Here is a 22,792-nt window from a genome sequence, read left to right as displayed (position 1 = left end):
AGCACTCCAGGCTACAACATGAATAAAAATGTGTATGTTGTCACATCAACTCAGACTCCTTGAGGGGGCTGGTTGGTCAGTTAGATGAAGAGCCAGTGTGGGTCAGATTGGTGTCAACTGCATTTGGCTTGATACCCGTTCCAGCTGGGCTGGGTTTGAGACCTGTCTACTTGCCCTGCACATGGTGAAGATTGCAGGAAAAAAACGAAAATACTGGATGAACTCAGCAGGTCCGGCAGAGTTTGTAGTGAGAAACAGAATCGGCGTTTTGAGTCCATATAAAACTCGTACAGACCTGAAGATTGCAGCAGTGTGTCAGACCTGCCTTTGTGCAGAGAACTCAATAAGAACCACTACCAGGGATAGGCAGAGATCTCTGAGGGCAGTATGCTGGAGGAGGCTACAGAGGGAGGAACGAAGCAGCAAGAAATTTGATGACGAGGATGAGAACTTTAAAACCACCATTCATGTCCAAACTTGTCTTTCTGTGTGGGTGCAAGACCTTGTTATTTTTACTCAGCCAAGCAGTTTTGCTGGATGCTCTGGCAGTTAACACTCTTTCTAACCACAGGGTGCTGCTATTGCTTGACTTCACATTGGTTGGACTGATACATTTTCAAGTGCAGGCAGCTTTCAATTGTGACCTTTCTCCTCCATCTTAAATCCCTGTATTGCCTCAATGCAAATATACACCCCACCATCACCAATGTTAATTGAATTGAGATTCAACCTGCACCCAACTGGACTGCATCCAGAAATAAGAAAGCTCAAGGGGATGGGATTACTTGTAGTGTCTTGAAATGGATAAAATGCTGGTTAGCAGGCAGCAAGCAAAAGGTTGGAATAAATGGGTCTTTTTCTGATTGGCAGGCAGTGACCAGTGGGGTACCGCGGGGATCTGTGTTGGGACTCTAACTGTTCACAATATATATTAATGATTTGGACGAGAAACTAAATGTATTCTCTGCAAATTTACAGATGATACAAAATTGGGTGGGAGGGTGAGCTGCGAGGAAGATGCAGAGATGCTTCAGCTGGATTTGGACAGGCTGAGTGAGTGGGTATATAGAATTTACAGTGCAGAAGGAGGCCATTTGGCCCATCGAGTCTGCACCAGTTCTTGGAAAGAGCACCCTACCCCCATAACCCAGTAACCCCACACAACACTAAGGATTATTTTGGACACTAAGGGTAATTTAGCATAGCCAATCCACCTAACCTGCATATCTTTGGACTGTGGGAGGAACCCGGAGGAAACCCACGCAGACACGGGGAGAACGTGCAGACTGCACACAGACAGTGACCCAAGCCTGGAATCGAACCTGGGACCCTGGAGCTGTGAAACAATTGTGCTAACCACTATGCTACCGTGCATGGCAGATGCAGTATAATGTGGTAAATGTGAGATTATCTGCTTTGGTAGCAAAAATAGGCAGATTATTATTTGAATAGGTGTCAATTGAGAGGTGGATACACAACGAGATCTTGTCCTCGTGCATCAGTCGCTGAAAGTAAGGATGCAGGTACAGCAGGCAATAAAGAAGGCAAATGGCCTTCATAGGGAGAAAATTTGAATATAGGAATAGAGATGTTTTACTGCAATTGTATAGGGCATTAGTGAGGCCACACCTGGCGTATTGTGTGCAGTTTTGGTGTCCTTATCTGAGGAAGGATGTTCTTGCTATGGAGGGAGTGCAGCAAAGGTTTACCAGGCTGATTCCTGGGATGGCAGGACTGTCATATGAGGAGAGACTAAATCGGTTAGGATTATAGTCATTGGAGTTTAGAAGTGTGGGAAGGGTCTCATAGAAGCGTACAAAATTCTGACAGGATGAGACAGAGTAGTTTCAGAAAGAATGTTCCTGACGGTGGGGGAGTCCAGAACTAGGGGTCATAGTTTAAGGATAAGGGTGAGGAGAAATTTCTTCACGCAGAGAGTGGTGAATCTGTCGAATTTGCTACCACAGAAAGTAGTTGAGGCCAAAAGATTGTGTAATTTCAAGAAGGGCAGCACGGTGGCACAGTGGTTAGCACTGCTGCCACACGCCTCCAGGGCCTGGGTTCAATTCTGGCCTTGGGTGTCTGTCTGTGCGGCGTCTGCACTTTCTCCCTGTGTCTGTGTGCATTTCCTCTGGGTGCTCCAGTTTCCTCCCACAGTCCAAAGATCTGCAGGTGAGGTGGATTGGCCATGATAAATTGCCTCTTAGTGTCCAAAAGGTTAGGTGGGGTTAGAGGGATAGGGTGGAGCCGTGGGCTTAAGTTGGCAGACTCGGTGGGCCGAATGGCCTCCTTCTGCACTGTAAATTCTTTGAAATAGATATAGCTCTTGGGGCTAAAGGGATCATGGGATATGGGGGGAAGACGGGATGAGGGTATTGAACTTGATGATCAACCATGATTGTAATGCATGACACAGCAAGCTCGAGAGGCCTCCACCTGCTTCTATTTTCTATGTTTAATAAATCCATCCTGGAACAAGATGGGGGCATAGTGGTTAGCACTGCTGTCTCACAGCGCCGAGGACCTGGGGGTCATTGTCCGCGTGAAATTTGCACATTCTCACCGTGTCTGCATAAGTCTCGCCCCCACAACCCAAAGATTTTTTAAAAATAATAATTTAGTGTACCCAATTCATTTTTTCCAATTACGGGGCAATTGTGTGGCCAATCCACCTACCCTGCACAGCTTTGGGTTGTGGGGGTGAAATCCACGCAAACACGGGGAGAATGTGCAAACTCCACACGGGCAGTGACCCAGAGCCGGGATCGAACCTGGGACCTCGGCGCCGTGAGGCAGCAGGGCTAACCCACTGCTCCCACAACCCAAAGATGTGCAGTGTAGGTAGATTGGCCATGCTAAATTGCCCCTTAATTGGGAAAAAAAAATTGGGTACTCTAAATTTATGAAACAAAAATCCATCCTTTTTTAAATAATTTGAGTACCCAATTATTTTTTCCTCCAACTGGGGCAATTAGCGTGGCCAATCCACCCAACCTGTACATCTCTGGGTTGTGGGGGTGAGACCCATGCAGAATATGCAAACCCTACACAGTCAGTAACCCAGGCCCAGGAGCGAACCCGGGTTCTCGGCGCTGTAGGCAGCAGTGCTAACCACTGCGCCACCGTGCCGCTCTTAATAAATCCTTCCTTGACCATTGCAGTGAATCCTTTTTAAAGAAAGGTTTAAAGACATGGCTGTCATCTCAGGTTTGAGATTAATAAAAATATAGATGCGTGATCTATTAGGTTAATAGAATTGAGTTTTATGTTGAAAATAAAATAAATGGGGTAATCAAAGTATAATATTTGAACAGATGGATGTTTGACACGGAATTCCAGGAATTTTTTTTTAAAAATTTAGATTACCCAATTATTTTTTCCAATTAAGGGGCAATTTAGCGTGGCCAATCCACCTACTCTGCACATTTTTGGGTTTTGGGGGCGAAACCCATGCAGACATGGGGAGAATGTGCAAACTCCACACGGACAGTGACCCAGAGCCGGGATCGAACCTGGGACCTCAGTGCCGTGAGGCGGTTGTGCTAACCACTAGGCCACCGTGCTGCCCGCGGAATTCCAGGAATATGCAGCAGATCCTTCAGTGTCTACGAAAAATACTGGGCCAGCATTTTCTCAGCCTTTTCTCAGTTGATACTCTTGCCTCTGATTCAGAAGGTCGTAGCTTCAAGTACCACCTGAGATCTGAGTGCATATGATCTTGGCTCATATTTTAGTGAGGACGTGAAGAATGCTACACTGTCGGAGGTGCCATCTTTCATTTGAGATGTTGAACCAAGATCCTGTGTGCTTAATTTGCTGACGATGGCACAATGTTTGGTACCATGTGCGACTCCGGAGGTACATCAGCAGTCTGTGTCCATACGTACTGAAAGAGAAAATGCTGGAAAATCGCAGCAGGTCTGGCAGCATCTGTAGGGAGAGAAAAGAGCTAACATTTCGAGTCCACTGACTATTTGTCAAAGCTCGAGCTTTGACAAAGGGTCAGCTGGACTCGAAACGTTAGCTCTTTTCTCTCCCTACAGGTGCTGCCAGACCTGCTGAGGTTTTCCAGCATTTTCTCTTTCGTTTCAGATTCTAGCATCCGCAGTAATTTGCTTTTATCCTGTGTCCAGATGTATCTGGACTTGGACAACATTCAGACTTGGGTTGATAAGTGGCAAATAACAGTTATGCTGCACAGTGGGGAGGGGGAGGAGGGGAATTACCATTGACCAGAAACTGAACTGGAACGGCCATATAAATACTGTGGCTGGAGAATCAAAAACTCCCTCAGCCTCTCTACACATGGGAGTGGCCTGATCAGCCATGGGTGGGACTACACGGGGATTTTGCCAGACCTTTTATGGGTTCCCCGTTTTTGATCCTGGTAGATGCACACTCCAAACAGGGATACACATGAGCGCCACTATCTCCCACCCTGCAATCATTATATTACGACAGTTTCTGCATGCACAGAATACCAGAATCCTGGTTTCCAATGACGGCACTGCCTTCACCAGTACTGAGTTCCAAACCTTCATGCTATCCAATGGCATCAGAACGGCATCTTGAAACTCACATGAAGAAACAACCTGTGGCATACGTAGAGACTAAATTGGTACGGTTTTTATTCGACTATGGGACCACTCCTCAAACAACAGCAGGAATTGCCCCAGCGCCAATGGGAGGCGGCTTTGTACATGACTAAGCCAACTATTCCCAAACCTGGCTGGGAGGGCAGAGTCTCAACAAGAGAAGCAGAAAAGTAATTACGACTTAAGAACAGAAAGAACTTGCGAAACAGGCGATCGGGTTTGCATATGGAACTTTGGAGATGGCCCCAGCGTGGTCCCTGAGATTATAATGAAAATAACGGGACCAGTGCCGTACAAAATGTAGGTGTAGGGTAAGGTCGTAAAGAAACACCTGAACCACTTCATGAGCAGGACGTTCGCCCTGAGCAAGCCTCGCTACCAGCCATGGAGGTGACCGGCGACAGTACCGTGACAGTACCATGAGCAGGACGTTCGCCCTGAGCAAGCCTCGCTACCAGCCATGGAGGTGACCGGCGACAGTACCGTGACGGTACCATGAGCAGGACGTTCGCCCTGAGCAAGCCTCGCTACCAGCCATGGAGGTGACCGGCGACAGTACAGGCAACATCTTGAAGCCAACCCAGTGCCCGTTCCTCCGGATAACAGGGACACGGATCCTGAGATGGAAGCTGGTGCCACGATCAAAGAAGACCCCAAAGAGGAATTTGTGTCAGTAAGTCTGCAGCGCTCCCTCCGGAAACAAAGATCCTAAATTCAGTTCTCACCACCAAATCCGGTCCCACCCTCGACTGACCTTAGACTGATCGGCAAGCAGCAGAAGAGGCTTTCTCACAGCGGCTGGAGGAGAGATGGACATGTGGGGGGGTGGTGGTGGAGGTGATGTTATGGTGGCCACGAAGTATATGAGCAACCATCAATAATCAGTAGATCTCCCTTGGGCTTTGTTGGGGGGGGTGGGTGGGGGTGGCATGGGAATGCAGTGGTTAGCACTGTTGCTTCACAGCGCCAGGGTCCTGGGTTTGATTCCTGGCTTGGGTCGCTGTCCATGCAGAGTCTGCACATTCTCTCCGTCTCTGCATGGGTTTCCTCCGGGTGCTCCGGTTTCCTCCCACAAGTCCCGGAAGATGTGCTGTTCGGTAATTTGGACATTCTGAATTCTCCCTCTGTGTACACGAACAGGCGCCGGAATGTGGCGACTGGGGGATTTTCACAGTAACTTAATTGCAGTGTTAATGTAAGCCTACTTGTGACACAAACAATTATTATTATTGTGGGGTATGAGCTTCCCTAATGAGTGAGCGGGATCTTTCCCAATGGGAAGCAAGCAGCAGGATTTTAAAACCCGCTGCTTCAACCCAGGCCAGTAGTCTGTAGGTTCCCAGGCTTGAATTTGTGCACTGTGAGCCGCGACCTTTTCCATTATGTAAGGGTATGTTGTTGGACTGGCCTTGGCGAGATTGTTATAGCAGTAAAACAGGGAGATAGGAATACTGGTCAAACTGTTTTCTTTTCTTCTGGGTAGCTGTGCCCAAAATGCCAGCTGGCATAGCACCTCCAACAAGATTTCCCATCAGGGAGACGGTAATGTCACTCGACTTGTAATCCAGGTGTCCAGGCGAATGCTCTAGGGACATGAAATGGAAAAAAAATGAAATGAAAATTGCTTGTCACAAGTAGGCTTCAAATGAAGTTACTGTGAAAACCCTCTAGTCGCCACATTCCGGCACCTGTTCGGGGAGGCTGGTACGGGAATTGAACCCACGCTGCTGGTCTGCTTTAAAAACCAGCTATTTAGCCCTGTGCTAAACCAGCCCCGTGAGTTCAAAACCATGGAATTTAAGTCCAATTACTGAATCTGGAATTGAAGATTAGTCTGATGAGTATGAAAATACCTTTGGTTGTCATAAAGCACACCTGGTTGACCAGGATATCTGCCATCCTCAGGTCTACAGGTGACTCCAGACCCACAGCAATGTGGGTGACTCTTTACTGTTCTCTGAAAATGCCCAGCCGGCCACTCAATTCGAGGGCAATAAATGCTGCTGCCCTTCTCAGCGATGCACACACCCCATGAATATATTTAATGAAAAATCCCCCCTTTAAATAGCAGCCAGGGCTGAGCTTTGTAATCTCCCTCCACCCCATTGGGGGTAAAGGAATTGGGAGCGGAACCATTTTCCATTCCTTTTGTTCCTCGGTCGGAAACATTTTACTGTCACCAGGCGCTTAGGAACATTCCCGACCCGGGCAGGGTGAGGATTAATTTGACTTTTCACAGCTGAAACCTTCGCCCTTGTTGTTTTTAAATGTTCCGATTCGAGAAACTGAGATCCACCACCGCCCCCCATTAATTAATTTAAAGCCGGGGAGGACGGGAACGAATAGCGCGCGGGTGGGGCTGGATGAGAGGGCGGGGCGGTCTCTGTGACTGACGGGCGCGCGGACCTATCGGCTGTGAGAGCTGGCTTCTGGTGCCGGTGAGTGTCCAATCAGAGCGCATGGTCGGGGACGGCGGGGGCGTGGAGGGGCGTGGCTGGCGAGGGGCGGGCCGGCCCCTTTGACTGACTGACGGGCGCGCGGACCTATCGGCTACGAGAGCTGGCTTCCGGTGCCGGTGAGTGTCGAATCAGAGCGCACGGTCGGGGACGGCGGGGTGGGGCTGGCTTGGCTGGGAGAGGGGGCGGGCCGGTACGTTTGACTGACGGGCGCACGGACCTATCGGCTGCGAGAGCTGGCTTCCGGTGCTGGTGAGTGTCCAATCAGAGCGCACGGTCGGGGACTCTGCGGGGGCGGGGCGGTTAGTGCGGGGCTGCGGGCTGTTTGACTGTGGGAGGCATCACTGCGGAGGGAGCTACCTGAGTGTAAAAGGTATTGAATGTAGATGGCCGGCTCCTTTTAATCATGTTTGATTCAGTCACAGAAAAAGTTAACAGGCAGGCGCAGCAAGCAATTCGAAAATAGAATGGTTCTGTCGGCCTGGATGGGGCAACTGGAGTAGGAGAGTCCCACAAATACAATAAACCTCAGCTACACCATAGCTGGAAGCATTTAAAACATTGGCGACCTCCCATTCAGCAGATGAGGACAATGTTATTCCTCTCAGAGGCTAGTTAAGCCTGTGGAATTCTCTACCCCAGAGAGCAGTGGGGTCATTGGATATATTCAAGACTGAGCTGGACAGATTTATGATCGATGAGGGAGTGAAAGGTGGACGAAGGGGCAGACAGGAAGGTGGAGTTTAAACCACACTCCAATCAACCATCTCCTTTTTAAAAAGTAGTTAAGAGTACCCAATTCATTCCCCCCCCCCCCGATTAGGGGGCAATTTAGCCTGGCCAATCCACCTAACCTGCCTACACATCTTTGGGTTGTCGGGGAGAATGTACAAACTCCACCCGGACAATGACCTGGGGCTGGGATCGAACCCGGGTCCTCGGTGCCGTGAGGCTGCAGTGCTAACCACTGCGTCATATGTCGCCCATCAGCCATGATCTCACTGAATGGTGGAGCAGACTGGAAGGGCTCAATGAGCTACTTCTGCTTCTAACTTTTGTATTGTTGGGCTCCTTTCCGAAAAAATATGTACTTTCCTGATAAGAAATGCAATGAAGCTTCACTAGACCAGTTCCTGAGATGAGGAGATTATCCTATGAGGAGAGTTTGACTAGCCTATGCCGATGCTTCCCTGAAGTCAAGATGAGGTGCTCTAAATAAAATATATAAAATTCTTAATGGGCCTGGGAGGATATCTCAGGATAAAGGATTAGGACTGAGTTGTAATCCCTTCTAAAATGGTTGTGAATCTTTGGAAATTTCAATCCCAGACTGAGTATATTAAGACAGAGATTGATGGATTTTTAATACTGGGGAATTAAGGGACAGTGAGATAAGATGAAGCTGAGGTAGCAGATCAGCTATGAACGTATTGATTCTTGGAGCACATTTGAAGGGCAATATGTCCTCGTCCTACTATTTTTCTTGTTCATTGGATAGTTTAGGTACAAGGATTGCTGATGTATGAATGGACATGGAGAAGGGGCTTCCTCAGTGTAAATCATCAATGGAATTTTTTGAGCAATGGCAGGCACCTCAGTTAAGTGTTAGAACGATCTGTTTTCATTGGCATTTCCATATCTGAATGAGACAATAAGCCAGTTCGTACATTCTAATTTTCTCCACTTTCCTGCACTTCTGTTGTTGATGACATTTCAACCCATGATTATTATCTAGCTTCCAGTGGCTGTACTTAATGTGTGTGAGCCTGGAGAGTAAGTATTGGACAGACTAGAATGTACATATGCTTGCATCCCAGAGGAATCCATAAATAGCAATTGGCAGCTCTAACCCCAGAATGTTTCACAATCTGTAACCTGTAGTGTTGAGACCCAAAGTCAAAATCAGGACCGTACTAAATTATTCTGCACTGAACAATGCATTCACTAACTTGAACAGCATGGAGATCCCTGTAATAATTTCCTTTGCAAAAAGATTGTCATCATTAACTTATCATGTACGATTTGGGTAAATCGGGGATGGCACTGTGGCGCAGTGGTTAGCCCTGCTGCCTCACGGCACTGAGGACCCAGGTTTGATCCCGGCTCTGGGTCACTGTCCGTGTGGAATTTGCACATTCTCCCTTTGTCTGCGTGAGTCTCACCCCCACAACCCAAAGATGTGCAGGGTAGATGGATTGGCCAGGCTAAATTGCCCCTTAATTTAAAAAAATTAAACAAATGTTTTGGAAAGATTTGGGTAAATCACACTGTTAATGTTGATGCACGGTTTTAATTGTATTTTTAGTATGAAAAATGATATAGCAGTTAACAAACGGTTAAAAGGGTGGCGCACCGGCACAGTGGTTAGCACTGCTGCTTCACAGCACCAAGGAGCCAGATTCAATTCTGACCTTAAGAGATTCTCTGTGTGGAGTTTGCACTTTCTCCCCGTGTGTGCGTGGGTTTCCTCCGGGTGCTCGGGTTTCCTCACACAGTCCAAAGATATGCAGGTTAGGTGGATTGGGCATGTTAAATTACCCCTTAGTGTCCAAAGATGTGCAGGTTAGGGGGATAGGGTTGGTGCAGACATGAAATGAAATGAATGAAAATCGCTTATTGTCACAAGTAGGCTTCAAATGAAGTTACTGTGAAAAGCTCCTTGTCGCCACATTCCGGCGCCTGTTCGGGGAGGCTGGTACGGGCCGAATGACCTCCTAGGAATTCTATGGTTCTAAAATACAGTACAACTTCAATACTGAATATTGCAGATAGTCCAAAAATCCTGTTTCTCTGCTATTACTTATTTTTATTGAAAGGCTGATAGTATTTTTTTTATTCGTTCATGGGACGTGGGTGCCGCAGGCAGTGCCAGCATTATTGCCCATTCCTCTGGGACAGTTAAGAGTCAACCACATTGCTGTGGGTCTGGAGTCACATTGGGTCAAACAAGGTAAGGCCGACAGATTTCCTTCCCTGAAGGACATTAGTGAACCAGATGGGTTTTTGCAACAAGCGACAATGGTTTCATGGTCACCTTTAGACTTTTTATTCCAGATTTTTATTGAATTGAAATTGCACCATCTGCAGCGGCGGGATTTGAACCTGGGTCCCCGGAGCATTACTCTGAGTCTCTGGTTTACAATGACAGTACCGCTATGCCACTGCCTCCCCCCCCCCCCACCCCCTGCTTCCCTCCGTGCCCCTGGCATTTGAATTCTATGCATTCTGAATGGAAAGTGATCTCCCAGGGTTTCCATTTCTGACCATTATCCAGCAGTTACAGCTAGAAATCTGCTGATATCAGGTCCTGTGTATACTGAAGTGGAATAACACATTGATGGGGGCTCGGGAGAAATTGTCACTTTGCTTGAAGATTAGATGACACTAGTGGAATTAAATGTCACTTTTAGTAACCGTTATTTTTTTGATCCATGTTGGTATGGTGTTTAATAAATAATTTGCAGACTGGGCATCAGTTTTCTCCAGCTTGTAGGGAGTGTCATCTTTTTCTTATTCCTCTACTAACTGACTGGTAGTATAGTTACTGGACTAGTAAACAGAGACCAGGAGAAGGGTGGCACAGTCACACTGTGGTTAGCACTGCTGTCTCACAGCGCCGGAGACCCAGGTTTGAATCAAACCTTGGGTCACTGTCTGTGCAGAGTCTGCACGTTCTCCCCGTGTCTGCGTGGGATTCCTCCGGGTGCTCCGGTTTCCTACCACAGTCCAAAGATGTGCAGGTTAGGTGGATTGGCCATGATAAATTGCCACTGAGTGTCCAGGAGGTTAGGTGGGTTACGGGGATAGGGGTGGGGAAGTGGGCCTAGGTAGGGTGCTCTTTAAAAGGATCGGTGCAGACTTGCTGAGCCGGTTTGTCTCCTTCTGCACTGTAGGGATTCCATAAGTCATCTGAAGACACAACTTCAAATCATCCTGTGGCAGCTGAGGAACATAAATTCAGTTGATTTGGGCAGCACGGCGGCGCAGTGGTTAGCACTGCTGCCTCGCGGCGCTGAGGACCCAGGTTCGATCCCGGCTCTGGGTCACTGCCCGCGTGGAGTTTGCACATTCTCCCCATGTCTACGCGTGGGTCTCACCCCCACAACCCAAAGATGTGCAGGTTAGGTGGATCGGCCACGCTAAATTGCCCCTTAATTGGAAAAAATGAATTAGGTACTCTAAATTTATTTTTAATAAAAGAAACAAATTCAGTTGATTAAATAAATCTGGAAGAAAAAGCTAGAATCAGTAATGGCGACCATGAAACTGCCACTTGGTTGGTTTAAAAAAACACGCACATCACCATTGCCCATTTAGGGAAGAAAATCTGCCCTCCTGATTCAGTCTGTGTACAGACCCACGACAAACTGCTCTGTGAAGCGGCAGGGAAAGCCTGTCAATTGTCAAGGAGGCTGCACACCGCCACTTCCTAGAAGACTGTTAAAGGTGGACAATAAACCAGCAACACCCAAATCTCTGACTGAATCTATACTAAACCCATCAGAATATACGTTTAAATTCCAATGCAATCATCGTGTGCAATTGACATGACTGCAATCAGTTCAGTCATCCCATGTGCTACACTCCTCTGCCTCGCACCAGGCGCCAGTGGCTAATGTGTTAAACAGAAACTCGCGTGACCCAACATAAGTGAACATTGCAATGAAGAAAAGAAACTGATGTTGTCACTACTTGTTTCTCTCCTTAGGTACAATTAATTTGGAGGGATTCACAGGTCATCAGAGAGGTTCACTGGAACTGTTCTGCCCTTTTCTTGGAGAGCAAAAATGAGAGAGGACAGAAGTCGATGGTGTAATTGAAAGTTGAGCACTTTAATCTCTTGCGTCCTTGAATCCAGACTCCTAAAAGGCGATCCCACATAACTCTGATTTGAAGATGAATATTTTGGTGACTAAATTCCTCTGCATGGCTGGGGTCTTCATACTGATGATGTTGGGCACCCTGTTACCCGTTCGACTGATCCAAATTGACTATGAGAAAGCACACAAGTCCAAGAAGGTGCTCTCACTTTGCAGCGCGTTTGGTGGTGGAGTATTTCTGGCTACCTGCTTCAATGCTTTGTTGCCAATTGTAAGGGAAAAGGTGAGGACTGCTAATTGTCTTTGATGGCGGAATCCTTTGCAGGTCAAAATCCATTGAGTTAAACTTTAAGGAATAGCCTGATTCAGCTTTGACAAAGAGTCATCCAGACTTGAAGTCTTAACTCCCTTCTCTCTCCACAGCTGCCATCAGACCTGCTGAGAATATCCAGCATTTTCTGTTTTTGTTTCAGATTCCAGCATCCGCAGCAATTTGCTTTTATTTTATGTCTGCTATTAGAAAGCTTGCTGGAACATTATGGCTCACCTGTAAAACTGAGGGAACCTAATAGTTGGACGGGTACAATATCAGCAATTCAAAACTGTTTTCTTTACACATGTTTGGCGTTCTCCAGTGCATGTGTTTGTGATGTGAAATTCCAATTTGAGCCTAAATAGATGAGCAATAAATGCATTTTTAAAACCATATAATGCTTACAGCATGGAAGCAGGCTGTTTAGCCCCTTCGACTACTCACTCTCAGCAGCTTTGACTCTCCCACTCTCCTGCCTGTCCTTTTACTGTAGCACTTCAACTTTTTTTTTTCTAAAGTTGCTTATTCAGTTCTCATTCAAAGCCAAGATTGAATTTACTTCACTGCACTCTCAGGCAAATAACAATTTGCAGTGTATCTAAATAAATATTTTGCTTATATGGCAATTACCATAGAACCATGGAATCCCTGCAGTGCAGAAGGAGGCCATTTGGCTCATCGGGTCTGCACCGACCCTCCAAAAGAGCACCCTACCTAGATCCACTCCCCCACCCTATCCCCCTAACCCTGTAACCCCATCTAACCTGCACATCTTTGGACACTAAGGGAGAATTTAACAAGGCCAATCCACCTAACCTGCACATCTTTGGACTTGTGGGAGGAAACCGGAGCACCCGGAGGAAACCCACACAGACATGGGGAGAACGTGCACAAACACCATACAGAGAGTCACCCAAGGCCAGAATTGTACCTGGGCTGTGAGGCAGCAGTGCTACCCACTGTGCCGCCCTGTTCGTTCTTTTACTATTCACTTTCCATCAGTGTCCTTTCATTCTCGATCTTTCTGACAGTGGGAACAGTTTGTCTCCATCCAGACCCATCTTAATTTTGAACACCTTTATCAAATCTACTCTTAATCTTCTTATCTTTAAGGAGAACAGCCCTAGCTTCTCTAATCTGTCCACTGAAATCCCTCCTCCCTGGAACTGTTTCAATAATTTTTTCTGCATCCTATCTCAAATGTTTGCATCCTTCCTAATGTGGTGCCCAGGGTGCTCCAGTTAAGGCCAAACCAAAATGTTATGAAGGTTCACCATAACTTCCTTGCTTTTGTACTCTATGCTGCTACTAATAAAGTTCAGGATCCATATCCTTTATGAACCACTTTCTCATCCCACTCTGCACCTTGCAACAATTTGTGCACATTTATCCTCGGGAACCTCTGTTCCTGCACACTCTTTATTTTCTATTGCCTCACCTCATTCTTCATACGTTTGCATGCCTCATGCCATCTCTTAAAACAAAATACGCATTCTTGTTTTCAAACCCCTCCATGGACTCACCACTCCCTATCTCTGTGATCTTCTCCAACCTTACTACAATCCATAGTGTTTTTACATAGAACATACAGTGCAGAAGGAGGCCATTTGGCCCATCGCGTCTGCACCAACCCACTTTAAGCCCTCGCTTCCACCCTACCCCCGTAACCCAATAACCCTCCTAACCTTTTTGGACACTAAGGGCAATTTAGCATGGCCAGTCCACCTAACCTGCACGTCTTTGGACTGTGGGAGGAAACCGGAGCAGCCGGTGGAAACCCACGCAGATGCGGGGAGAACGTGCAGACTCTGCACAGACAGTGACCCAGCAGGGAATCGAACCTGGGACCCTGGCGCTGTTAAGCCACAGTGCTAATCACTGTGCTACCGTGCTGCCCCACTCTGCTATCGTGCTGCCCTTTCTGATTTTAATCGCTTCACCATTGGCAATCATTCCTCAGCTGTCTGGTCCCTAAGCTTTGGAATCCCCTTTGTGCCATCCTACATCTCTCTTCTCCATTAAGGCGCTCCTCAATATCTACCCCTTTGACCAGTTTTGGCAATCTGCCCTGATGTTACCTTATGTGGTACAGACTTTGTTTGCAAACGCTCCCATGAAGTGCCTTGGAATGTATTACTATATTAAAGGTGCTATATAAATGCAAGTTGATATTGCACAATGTTTCAGCTCAGTTATTCCGAAAATGTGCAGGCTCCACAATGGCCAGTGCATTGGTCGATCCATTAAACAAAGCTGCAAAGAGAAATTACATCCAGCCTTAAAGGCCGACACAGCTGCATTCAGTTTTTGCATGGCATACGTTTTCTTGCCATTGTTTTCTGACAATCTCAAAGTTTGTCTGATAGCACTTATGTGTAGCTCCTTGTTATTTATTTATTTTTTAAAATAAATTTAGGTTACCCAATTATTTTTTCCAATTAAGGGGCAATTTAGCGTGGCCAATCCACCTACTCTGCACATTTTTTTTTTTGGGTTGTGGGGGCGAAACCCACGCAAACACGGGGAGAATGTGCAAACTCCATACGGACGGTGACCCAGAGCCGGGATCGAACCTGGGACCTCAGCGCCGTGAGACGGTTGTGCTAACCACTAGGCCACCGTGCTGCCCGCTCCTTGTTATTTTAACAGTGTTGCATAAATGTAACTTGAATGAATGAAAATCGCTTATTGTCACAAGTAGGCTTCAATGAGGTTACTGTGAAAATCCCCTAGTCGCCACATTCCAGCGCCTGTTCGGGGAGGCTGGTACGGGAATTGAACCGTACTGCTGGCCTGCCTTGGTCTGCTTTCAAAGCCAGCGATTTAGCCCAGTGTGCTAAACCAGCCCAGCCTTTTGCTAAATTGCTAAATTCTCCAGCTACTGGTGAATTTGAGTTGATTTGTTAAAAGGCCGTATTTGTATAACGAGGAAGTTGATCAAGCACTTAGCAGGTAAATTAACTGAGGAATGTTAACAGTGACCTGTGTATTCTGTGAAGATGGTCAGATGGATTGAAATCCATCTTTTCCACTCTTGCCTAATGGTGCATTCTCCATGCTATAAATAGTGCCTTCTATTATGACAGACCTAAATGAAGCGAGATTGTAACACCCTTTGAGGTTGTACGTGCTTGGAAGTAGAGGATACCATGCGCTTTTTCAATGTATATTTTGAGCGTTCCTGGGACATAAGATAGAAAGACGATAACTCAAATTCCAAACCTCTAACACCATGAAAGACGAGGACAGCGGGCTCATGGGAACAACACCAGCTGCGGGTTCCTCTCCAGGTCTTGCAGCATCCAGGCTTGGAACTATAACACTGTCCCTTCACCATCACTGGGCCAAAATCCTGGAACTCACTACCTAATGGCACTGCAGCAGCACCTTCAACACACTGACTTCAGCCATTCAAGAAGGCAGTTCGCTACCATCTTCTCAAGGGCATTTTGGGACGGGCACTAAATGATGGCCTTACCAGCAATGCCCACATTTCATGAGTGTAAACCTGATTAAAAACATGCTTTAATGCCTGGACTGCTTTTATCGCCAGTCGATCCTTTTGGTTTCTCTGAGTGAGGCTGACCGTGTGGTAACAGTCTGAAGCACTGATGTGGTCTAGAATAGTTAAAATGTGCAACTTGCTACCACAAGGAGCAGTTGCGGTGAATACATAGAAGCTAAATAAACAAATGAGGGGAAAGGAATTGAAGGATATACTGGGATTGGATTGGATTATTGTCACGTGTTTCGAGGTACAGTGAAAAGTATTTTTCAGCGAGCAGCTCAACAGATCATTAAGTACATGGGAAGAAAAGGGAATAAAAGAAAATGCATAATAGGGCAACACAAGATATACAATGTAACTACATAAGCACTGGCATCGGATGAAGCATACAGGGTGTAGTGTTAATGAGGTCAGTCCATAAAAGGGTCATTTAGGAGTCTGGTGACAGTGGGGAAGAAGCTGTTTTTGAGTCTGTTCGTGCGTGTTCTGTATCTGGATCTTCTGTATCTCCTGTATCGCACCTGTATCTGCACGTTCTGTATCTCCTGCCTGATGGAAGAAGTTGGAAGAGTGAGTAAGCCGTGTGGGAGGGATCCTTGATTATGATAGGGTTAGGCGAAGAAAGCATATGAAGATGACTTGGATGTAGGGATAGAAGGTACTACAGCCAAATTTGCAGGTGACACTAAAATAGGTGGGATAGTAAGTTGCATATGAGGAAATAAGACATTTACAAATGGATCTTTTAAAAAAAATTTAGATTACCCAATTATTTTTTCCAATTAAGGGGCAATTTAGCATGGCCAATCCACCTACTCTGCACATTTTTGGGTTGTGGGGGCGAAACCCACGCAGACACAAATGGATCTTGATAGGTTAGGTGAGTGGGTCAAAATTTGGCAGATGGAGTTTAATGTGAATAAGTGTGAGGTTATCCATTTTGGATGGAAAGGCAACTTATTATCTAAATGGAGAGAAACGTTAGAGTGCTTTAGTGTAAGGGGATCTGAGTGTCCTCGTGCATGAATTGCAGAAATTTGTGGGCAGCCCAGTTGCTTCACAGCTCCAGGGTCCCAGGTTCGATTCCCGGGTCACTGTCTGTGCGCAGTCTGCACGTTGTCCCCGTGTCTGTGGGTTTCCTCCGGGTGTTCTGGTTTCCTCCCACAATCCAAAGATGTACAGGTTAGGTGGATTGGCCATGCTAAATTGTCCTTCGAGTCCAAAAAGGTTCGGTGGAGTTACTGTGTTATGGGGATAGGGTGGAGGGTGCCCTTTCCAAGGTGCAGACTCGAAGGGCCGAATGGCCTCCTTCTGCACTGTAAATTCTATGACTCTATGTTCCCGCAATTGTACCGCCTCTGCGATACTGTGTATAGTTTTGGACCCTTTGTTTGAGGATAGATGCAGTTGTATTAGAGGCAGTTCAGAGGAGGTTCACCAGATTGATTCCACAGATGAGGGTTTGTTTTATGAAGAGAGATTGAGCAATTTAGGCTGATACTCTCTAGAGTTTAGAAGAATGAGAGGCGATCTTAATTGAGGTATACATAGAAAAATTCAGCACAGAACAGGCCCTTCGGCCCACGATGTTGTGCCGAACCTTTATCCTAGATTAATCATAGATTATCATAGAATTTATAGTGCAGAAGGAGGCCATTCGGCCCATCGAGTCGGCACCTGCTCTTGGAAAGAGCACCCTACCCAAGGTCAACACCTCCACCCTCTCCCCATAACCCAGTAACCCCATCCAACACTAAGAGCAATTTTGGACACTGAGGGCAATTTATCATGGCCAATCCACCTAACCTGCAGATCTTTGAACTGTGGGAGGAAACCGGAGCACCCAGAGGAAACCCACGCACACACGGGGAGGATGTGCAGACTCCGCTCAGACAGTGACCCAAGCCGGAATCGAACCCGAGACCCTGGAGCTGTGAAGCAATTGTGCTATCCACAATGCTACCGTGCTGCCCTTAAGAACAAATGAATCAACACTCCATTATTCTACCGTAATCCATGTACCTATCCAATAGCCGCTTGAAGGTCCCTAATGTTTCCGATTCAACTACTTCCACAGGCAGTGCATTCCATGCCCCCACTACCCTCTGGGTAAAGAACCTACCTCTGACATTCCCCCTATATCTTCCACCATTCACCTTAAATTTATGTTCCCTTGTAATGGTTTGTTCCACCCGGGGAAAAAGTCTCTGACTGTCTACTCTATCTATTCCCCTGATCATCTTATAAACCTCTATCAAGTCACCCCTCATCCTTCTCCGTTCTAATGAGAAAAGGCCTAGCACCCTCAACCTTTCCTCGTAAGACCCACTCTCCATTCCAGGCAACATCCTGGTAAATCTCCTTTGCACCTTTTCCAAAGCTTCCACATCCTTCCTAAAATGAGGCGACCAGAACTGCACACAGTGCTCCAAATGTGGCCGTACCAAGGTTTTGTACAAGATGCTAACAGGTATTGACAAAGTAGACATGAAGTGGATGCTTCCTCTTCTGGGGCAATCTAGAACGATAGGCCATAGTTTAAGGATAAGGGATAGCAGATTTAAAACAGAGATGAGGAGAAGTTACTTCTCTCAAAGGGTTGTGAATCTGTGGAATTCACTACCACAGCGTGCCCGGACTGAGTAAATATAAAGAGCAGATAGACAGATTTTTAGATTAGTAATAGGTTGAAGGGGTATGGAGAACGGGCAGGACGGCGGAGTTGAGGCCAAGAGGAGATCAACTCTGATCGTATTGAATGATGGAGCAGGCTCGAGGGGCTGAATTGGCCACTCCTGCTCCTCGTTCTGTTCTTATAAAGCAGGAAGATGAAGTTGAGGTCGCTGATTAGCCATGATCTAATTGAATGGAGGAGCAGGCTTGCCAGGCCGAATAGCCTGCTCCTGCTCCTATGTTCCTAAGGACTGGAGAAAGTTCATGTGGAGCGTAGTGCCATCAGGCCGAATGGCCTGTTTCTGTGCAGTAAATCTGATGGAAGTCCAATTGGGCACTGTGAATTTGCAGCAAGTTGGACAGATTTGAGCTTATGTAAACTTGTTCGCTTATTTCTCCCGTTCACCTCTGGAGAATAAAAATTGTATTCCATTGATTGGGGCTGGATTGATAGTCAAGGCACAGCACCAACCAGTCTCCCAGTCCCCATGGTCAGCTGAGGTTCAGCTGGTAACAGTCTCTCTACTTGGCCACAAAGCTGTGGGTCCAAGATCCACACTGGGGCTTGAATGTGTAAATCTACGCTGATACCCCAGTGCAGTACTGAGGGAATGCTGCTGTGTCGGAGGTGCCATCTTTTGGATATGAGATTAAACCGAGAACCCCGTCTGCCCTTGGGTGATGTAAAAGATCCCATGGCACTGATTCACAGAAGAGCAGGGGATTTCTCCTTGGCGTTTTGTCCAATGTTTATCCCTCCGTCAATATCACAATCACATGATCGGCTCCTACATTACAATAGCGACTGCCCTTCGGAAAGGTGTTTAACATCTGTAAAGGCGCCATACAAATGCAAATCTTTTCTTTTCATGATGACAATGATGATTGTTGAACTTTGCTGTGTGGAAATTGACTACCCCCTATCATACATTATAACAGAGACTGCACAACGTACCCTCTAACTTGTTTACCGGCGCTGGACTCTATAAGTGTGTAGTCCCTTTAAACTTTCCTTGGCACATCCATACATGCAGTAATTTAACAATGCCAGTTTGTGCATGGGGTCTTTTGGGTTTCTGTGCAGTTTAGAGGTAACATTGTTACACTTCAAAACGTACCATTAGCTGTGACATGTTCTGTGAAGAGTGCTGTATATATGCAGACAGATACAGCTGTGAAGGAGTGCAGACCTTGTATTGATCTCATCTTCTATAAATGTGCATTGTTATCACTTTAGGCTGTTATTTCTGGAGGGAAACGCCAGTGTCATTTATGCCACATTTATTCACAGAGGCATGATTGCTTGGAAAAAGTAACAAAACCTTTTGGGATCTGTTGCTGAATGCCCTCACTTAGTCATTCTGTGTTCCTCCGCATACTAAAAGAATTGACACACGAGCACAGAAACCAATAGAGTGCAAAATACTCAGTATTTGTGCTGACTTAAGAAAAGCTAATTACTGCGGATGCTGGAATCTGAAACGAAAGGGAAAATGCTGGAAAATCTCATCAAGTCTGGCAGCATCTGTAGGGAGAGCTTTAACAAAGAGTCATCGGACTCGAAACGTTAGCTCGTTTCTCTCCCTACAGATGCTGCCAGATTTGCTGAGATTTTCCAGCATTTTCCCTTTCATTTGTGCTGATTTACTGGGGTCCGCACAGTAAGAAGTCTTACAACACCAGGTTAAAGTCCAACATGTTTGTTTCAAGCAATAGCTTTCAGAGTCCTTCATCAGGTGAATTCACCTGAGGAAGGAGCAGTGCTCCGAAAGCTAGTGATTTGAAATAAACCTATTGGGCTTTAACCTGGTGTTGTAAGACTTCTTACTGTGCTCACCCCAGTCCAACGCCGGCATCTCCACATCATTACTGGGGTACAGTTAACCTGTCCTAACTGCCTTGCAGTGTCGCACCCTGGGGACTGTTATTGATGTGTATGTGCAGGGAATTCGACACTGGGTTCATTGAATGCCAGTGAGCAATAGGGATCTTTTGAAAACAAACTTATACCATTGCACTACAACCATGTGCCAGAGAGCGTTCCCTCCCCCCCCCATCCCACCTTCCCCCCCATCCCACCTTCCCCCACCCCGTCCCACCCTCCCCCTCCCCTTCCCACCTCCCACCTCCCCCTCCCCCTTCCCACCTTCCCCCCATCCCACCTTCACCCCGCATCCCACCTTCACCCTGACCCACCTCCCCCCCCCCCCCCCCCCCCCCCATCCCACCTCCCCCAGTGCAATGTCAATTTCAGCTGGAGTTCACCATTTCGAAAACTAGAAACCAGAAGGGTGAAAACTGGATTATTTTTAATTTCCTTTTTCCCCATCCAGGGGCATAAAAACAAATTGGATCCGCTTTCCCGTCACGAGCTGAGATTAGCAAAGTCAACTCCCTCGTTGAATTACACTCTGAATTTGCCGAGTAAATCACCAAGAGGCCTCAGTTCCTATTTTTTTTAAACCTAGAAGCGAAGGAGTTTCCCACTAGATAATTTTTCCAAAAACGGTCACCGTAAATATTAGTTACAATGTGCGAAATGAGCCACCTTGTGGAGAAATGTTTACTAGTCTTATTCATCATTCTGTTCACTGCTCAATTTAAAACTTTGTCCCACCGATTGTTAACTTCCTGTTGCAGGTTCAAGAGGTACTTAAAAGTGGAAACATATCGACTGACTATCCGCTGGGTGAGACAATGATGATGGTGGGATTCTTTCTGACGATTTTTATCGAGCAATTAATTCTGACGTTTCGAAAGGAGAAGCCATCTTTCATTGACTTGGAGACATTCAATGCAGGGTCAGAGGGCGGCAGTGATTCAGAGTACGAGAGCCCCTTCATTTCACCGGGGCGAGGTCAAAGCAGTCTGTACAGCCGCAGCTCCCACTCGCACAGCCATTCCTTGAACATGTCTGATGTGCCCCGCTCCAACCCTTTGCGCTTGCTCAGCCTGGTGTTTGCCTTGTCTGCCCACTCTGTGTTCGAGGGCTTGGCCTTGGGCTTGCAGGAGGAAGGAGCAAAGGTCGTCAATCTGTTCATCGGAGTGGCAGTTCATGAGACGCTGGCCGCTGTGGCGCTGGGGGTAAGCATGGCCAAAGGAGGCCTACTGATGAAAGACGCCCTGAAACTGGCGCTGATGGTCAGTGCAATGATACCAGCTGGGATAGGCATTGGGATGGGCATCCAGAGTGCTGACAGCTTTGGCAGTCACATCGCATCAGTCCTGCTGCAGGGCTTTGCGGCTGGCACCTTCCTGTTTGTCACTTTCTTTGAAATTCTGGTGAAAGAGTTTGAAGACAAGCACGACCGCCTTCTGAAAGTGCTTTCTCTGATCCTGGGCTATGCACTGCTGGCTGGGTTTGTATTTCTAAAATGGTAACATTTTGTCTTGGTTCAACTTTCACTACAACTAAGGCACATGATCAGGGTGTTTGATTACTATCTCAGATCACAGTTTTAGTATTTTCTAATCTCTTACGTTTGTGGGACATAGTACAATAACCAGGGTCACTGTAAATAGCTACCTGGATTTATGTTTGCTTCAAGTATGCTGCACAGGCTTGACATTGGGTTTATTGAATGCCAGTGAGCAATAGGGATTTTTATAAAACAAACTTAAACCATTGCACTATAACAGTGTGCCAGTATATCTCGTGTTATTCTTAATTAACCTGAAATTACGTCCATCAGTATGTCAACCTAGTGTTACCCAGTGGTTTCTGCGGAAATGAGTGATCACTGCTGACTGTTACAACTGTTGGTTCACATGCCCATCATAGTTTACAGAGATCCTAGTAACAATACTGCTGAATATGTCTATGTATGTGACTACCATATAAGGTTTAAATTATTGCTGAGTTTTTCAAAGCGTATGCATTGAATTCCCTCCTGACTGCAGTGGCTTTTAGGCAGAAAATGTATTTGTAAGCATTAAACAAACTTCTGCAGGGTTGTGTTTTTGATAGAATTGGGTCTTGTGATCTGGTGTGTTTCTCTATTGCTCCTTCGTACTAAAATGGAGTGCCAGTGTCAAAATTAAGAAAATTTACAGGAATGATATATTTTCCATATTGTGTCACGAGCAGGAGAATCCCGTCTTTTTGTATTGAGTTTGCAGATATCAGCAGCGCAGTGGGTTAACCCTGCAGCCTCACGGCGCCGAGGTCCCAGGTTCGATCCTGGCTCTGGGTCACTGCCCGTGTGGAGTTTGCACATTCTCCCTGTGTTTGCGTGGGTTTCGCCCCCACAACCCAAAAGATGTGCAGGGTAGGTGGATTGGCCACGCTAAATTGCCCCTTAATTGGAAAAAAAATGAATTGGGTAATCTAAATTTATAAAGAAAAGAGTTTGCAGATGTCAGACAGTCTGGGGGTTAAAGTCATAACTCGTGGCCCGAACTAAGGAGGGGAAAACGTCACCACGATT

General features: G+C 46.5%; 1 protein-coding gene across 5 annotated transcripts; it reads left to right on the top strand.

The window, feature by feature from the left end:
• The first annotated feature begins 6,735 nt into the window (after positions 1–6,735).
• Positions 6,736–22,334, top strand: LOC119953759 (zinc transporter ZIP3-like). 5 transcript variants are annotated; one of them, XM_038778348.1, is made up of 3 exons: positions 6,736–6,808; positions 11,760–12,154; positions 21,006–21,746. In XM_038778348.1, the coding sequence occupies exons 2-3, from the start codon at positions 11,948–11,950 to the stop codon at positions 21,744–21,746; spliced, it is 948 nt and encodes a 315-aa protein (XP_038634276.1). In that variant the 5' UTR covers positions 6,736–6,808; positions 11,760–11,947. The 5 variants fall into 5 exon arrangements, with proteins under 5 accessions (XP_038634276.1, XP_038634277.1, XP_038634278.1 ...); XM_038778349.1 differs by lacking the exon at positions 6,736–6,808 and adding an exon at positions 6,946–7,033; XM_038778350.1 differs by lacking the exon at positions 6,736–6,808 and adding an exon at positions 7,122–7,170.
• The last annotated feature ends 458 nt before the right edge of the window (positions 22,335–22,792 follow it).

Source organism: Scyliorhinus canicula, chromosome 18 (genome assembly GCF_902713615.1).
Source record: "Scyliorhinus canicula chromosome 18, sScyCan1.1, whole genome shotgun sequence".
Taxonomy (NCBI): Eukaryota; Metazoa; Chordata; class Chondrichthyes; order Carcharhiniformes; family Scyliorhinidae; genus Scyliorhinus; species Scyliorhinus canicula.
The sequence above is the reverse complement of the archived record's forward strand: the minus strand, read 5'-3'. Positions and strand labels throughout refer to the sequence as shown.